The 5,000-nt window shown below is 42.7% G+C and overlaps 1 protein-coding gene across 1 annotated transcript in view; it reads right to left on the bottom strand.

The window, feature by feature from the left end:
• Positions 1-4,089, bottom strand: part of LOC139399919 (pentraxin-related protein PTX3-like) — a 22,410-nt gene extending 18,321 nt beyond the window's left edge. The window contains exon 1 of the mRNA XM_071145046.1: positions 3,745-4,089. Coding sequence (XP_071001147.1) covers positions 3,745-3,883 — 139 coding nt within the window. The 5' untranslated portion in view covers positions 3,884-4,089. The remainder of the gene's footprint in view (positions 1-3,744) is intronic.
• Between the last annotated feature and the right edge of the window lie 911 nt (positions 4,090-5,000).

Here is a 5,000-nt window from a genome sequence, read left to right as displayed (position 1 = left end):
GAGGAGAAGAGAGGAGAAGAGAAGAGATAGGAGAAGAGAGGAGAAGAGAGGAGAAGAAAGGAGAAGAGAGGAGAAGAGAGGAGAAGAGAGGAGAAGAGAGGAGAAGAGAAGAGAAGAGAGGAGAAGAGAGGAGAAGAGAGGAGAAGAGAGGAGAAGAGAGGAGAAGAGAAGAAAGGAGAAGAGAGGAGAAGAAAGGAGAAGAGAGGAGAGGAGAAGAGAGGAGAAGAAAGGAGAAGGGAGGAGAAGAGAGGAGAAGAGAGGAGAAGAGAAGAGAACATGTCCATATTTGCTCAGCCAACTCTGACACACTAACACAGTCAGTGCTCACACTCTCTATGATTACACTCTTAGTACTTCCTATCCAGAGATAAATAACTTGACAAAGAGCAACACTGGACAGAGTACATCTAGACAGACTGTTACAACCCACACAAGCAGAACGTATCCACAATGATTCTAAAATCAAACTCTTTTAGTATGATATCTGTACACACACTGACTGAACCCAGCCATACATAGGCCTGACAATCATACCTATTAAATAGACTTCCAGGGGCTGCCTTGAAGCACAATTCTGTTTTTTAACGCAATTAAAACAAATAAAAATTATAATATAACGCAGAAAAGATATCTTGCTGTGTTTTGTAAATGCAGATCGAAAACCGATTGTAATTTCTGCTCGGCTTCAGACACATGTTGTGCTTCAGTTGCACCTCTCCACTCGGATGAGAAATCTTTGCTCTTGTAAAACCAATCAAAATCCACCACATTCAAGTCCAGGCATTATAGGTCAGCAGACAGCGACGTGATTGATTGCAGAGGAAGACGCAATGGTAACTTTTCTCCAGGAGATATTTTTTTTAGCAAGTTAAAAATGCAAGATTAACTTCAAGTAAAATATGAATTTATTTTGTGTGAGGAAAAACTAGAGTTGCTCGCCCCATATCACTCTACTGAAGCAAAAAAAAACGTTGTTTCATTTTAATATGAAAGGTAAAATGGTTGAAAACTCAAAATAGTTTTTTTTATGCTCTGCGTTTTGAACGCAGGAGGCTGGTGGCACCTTAATTGGGGAGGACTGACTCGTGGTAATGGCTGGACGGGAATGAGTGGAATGGTATCAAACACATCAAACACAAGGTTTCCGTGGTTTCTGTGGTTTCCGTGGTTTCCGTGGTTTCTGTGGTTTCCGTGGTTTCTGTGGTTTCCATGGTTTGATGCCATTCCATTTACTCTGTTTCGGCCCATTGTTGTGAGTCGTCCTTCCCTCAGCAGCCTCCACTGGTTTTGAACGTGCAGATTTCTGAACTCTAACTCAAACCCTGGACTTCTTGACCAGCCCGATTTAAGGCAGTAACAAGCCTGACACTAAAACCTCCATTCACTCACGACTGGCTTTCAGTGGGCTGTGACTGAACTAAGTCAATTTACTAATGTTCCATTCAATCCTAGTTGTTTCATTCGGTTCAAATTCTTGATCAACTTGTTGTTCCACGAATTAACATCACAGGTCAGCATGGATGATGTTATCTATCCTATCACATGGATGATGTTATCTATCCTAACACTAACACATGGATGATGTTATCTATCCTATCACATGGATGATGTTATCTCTCCTAACACATGGAAGATGTTATCTATCCTAACACATGGACGATGTTATCTCTCCTAACACATGGATGATGTTATCTATCCTAACACATGGACGATGTTATCTCTCCTAACACATGGACGATGTTATCTATCCTAACACATGGACGATGTTATCTATCCTAACACATGGATGATGTTATCTATCCTAACACATGGACGATGTTATCTCTCCTAACACATGGACGATGTTATCTATCCTAACACATAGACGATGTTATCTATCCTAACACATGGATGATGTTATCTATCCTAACACATGGATGATGTTATCTATCCTAACACATGGACGATGTTATCTCTCCTAACACATGGACGATGTTATCTATCCTAACACATGGATGATGTTATCTATCCTAACACATGGACGATGTTATCTATCCTAACACATGGACAATGTTATATATACTAACACATGGATGATGTTATCTATCCTAACACATGGACGATGTTATCTCTCCTAACACATGGACGATGTTATCTCTCCTAACACATGGACGATGTTATCTATCCTAACACATGGATGATGTTATCTATCCTAACACATGGATGATGTTATCTATCCTAACACATGGACGATGTTATCTCTCCTAACACATGGAATGTTATCTATCCTAACACATGGATGATGTTATCTATCCTAACACATGGATGATGTTATCTATCCTAACACATGGACGATGTTATCTATCCTAACACATGGACGATGTTATCTCTCCTAACACATGGACGATGTTATCTATCCTAACACATGGATGATGTTATCTCTCCTAACACATGGACGATGTTATCTCTCCTAACACATGGATGATGTTATCTATCCTAACACATGGATGATGTTATCTATCCTAACACATTGACGATGTTATCTATCCTAACACTAACACATGGATGATGTTATCTATCCTAACACATGGATGATGTTATCTATCCTAACACATGGATGATGTTATCTATCCTAACACATGGATGATGTTATCTATCCTAACACATGGATGATGTTATCTATCCTAACACATGGACGATGTTATCTATCCTAACACATGGACGATGTTATCTATCCTAACACATGGATGATGTTATCTATCCTAACACATGGATGATGTTATCTATCCTGACACATGGATGATGTTATCTATCCTAACACATGGATGATGTTATCTATCCTAACACATGGATGATGTTATCTATCCTAACACATGGATGATGTTATCTATCCTATCACATGGATGATGTTATCTATCCTAACACTAACACATGGATGATGTTATCTATCCTAACACATGGATGATGTTATCTATCCTAACACTATCACATTGACGATGTTATCTATCCTAACACTAACACATGGATGATGTTATCTATCCTAACACATGGATGATGTTATCTATCCTAACACATGGATGATGTTATCTATCCTAACACTAACACATGGATGATGTTATCTATCCTAACACATGGATGATGTTATCTATCCTAACACATGGATGATGTTATCTATCCTAACACATGGATGATGTTATCTATCCTAACACTAACACATGGATGATGTTATCTATCCTAACACATGGATGATGTTATCTATCCTAACACTAACACATGGATGATGTTATCTATCCTAACACATGGATGATGTTATCTATCCTAACACTAACACATGGATGATGTTATCTATCCTAACACTATCACATTGACGATGTTATCTATCCTAACACTAACACATGGATGATGTTATCTATCCTATCACATGGATGATGTTATCTATCCTAACACTAACACATGGATGATGTTATCTATCCTAACACTAACACATGGATGATGTTATCTATCCTAACACATGGATGATGTTATCTATCCTAACACTAACACATGGATGATGTTATCTATCCTAACACATGGATGATGTTATCTATCCTAACACATGGATGATGTTATCTATCCTAACACATGGATGATGTTATCTATCCTAACACATTGACGATGTTATCTAGCATTCAGAACTTGGTTCACACACACACACACACACACACACACACACACACACACACACACACACACACACACACACAAACACACACACACTTGACTTACGCTCCAGTGGCTCTCCCTCTGTGATCTCGTTGTAGTAACTGTCACCATAGTTCACCTCGATATCGTCCTCGTACCCAAGAGTCAGCGACACACACACCGACACCAGACACGCTGCCTGGGGGAGCCGCCACAGAAACATGCTGCCTGCCGTCCGTCTCAGAGAGAGAGTCTGTCTGTCTGTGTTGAAGTCTACCTACCTGTCAGAGACTGTGCTGTGAGTTTTGTCTACTGTCTGTCTCAGTGTGTGTGAGTATGTTGAGAATGGGAGTCTGTGTTAAATATGTCAGAGCTGTTTCCCCTCCTCTCCTCTTTCTCTCTCTCTCTCTCTCTGTCTCTCTCTCTCTCTCTCTCTGTCTCTCTCTCTCGTTAAATGCTGAGCAATCCCTTGGCATCGGTCCTGGTAGGGTTGTGTTCTCCGGCTGAGAGGGAATGGGTCGGAGAGAGGGTCTGCCTGGGCTATATAAACACAGATCCTACCCCTAGTTCTGCACAGCCCAGTACACAGCCAAGCCCCACACCAGCCCAGCCCATCCTATCCCAGCCCATCCTATCCCAGCCCATCCTATCCCAGCTCATCCTATCCCAGCCCATCCTATCCCAGCCCATCCTATCCCAGCCCATCCTATCCCAGCCCATCCTATCCCAGCTCATCCTATCCCAGCTCATCCTATCCCAGCCCATCCTATCCCAGCCCATCCTATCCCAGCCCATCCTATCCCAGCTCTGTCCTAGCCTTGCCCATGCCCCAGCCTCAATGTCACACACACACACACACACACACACACACACACACACACACACACACACACACACACACACACACACACACACACACACACACACAGACTCAAACACACACACAGGAACACATAGGAACACACACACACACACACACATACACACACACACACACAGACACGTAGTCCAGCACAACCAATGAGTAATGCATCGTTGGAGGTGTGAAGAGAGGTGGGGGAGAGAAGAGAGGTGTGGGAGTGAAGTGAGGTGGGGGAGAGAAGAGAGGTGGGGGAGAGAAGAGAGGTGGGGGAGAGAAGAGAGGTGGGGGAGTGAAGAGAGGTGGGGGAGGTTGGGGTGGGTTAGGATAAGGGTGGGTTAGGATAGGGGTGGGTGGGTTAGGATAGGGGTGGGTGGGTTAGGGTAGGGGTGGGTGGGTTAGGATAGGGGTGGGTGGGTTAGGATATGGGTGGGTGAGTGGGTTAGGATAGGGGTGGGTGGGTGGGTTAGGATAGGGGTGA

Source organism: Oncorhynchus clarkii, unplaced genomic scaffold (genome assembly GCF_045791955.1).
Source record: "Oncorhynchus clarkii lewisi isolate Uvic-CL-2024 unplaced genomic scaffold, UVic_Ocla_1.0 unplaced_contig_936_pilon_pilon, whole genome shotgun sequence".
Lineage (NCBI taxonomy): Eukaryota > Metazoa > Chordata > Actinopteri > Salmoniformes > Salmonidae > Oncorhynchus > Oncorhynchus clarkii.
This window is presented reverse-complemented; position numbering and strand designations above follow the sequence as displayed.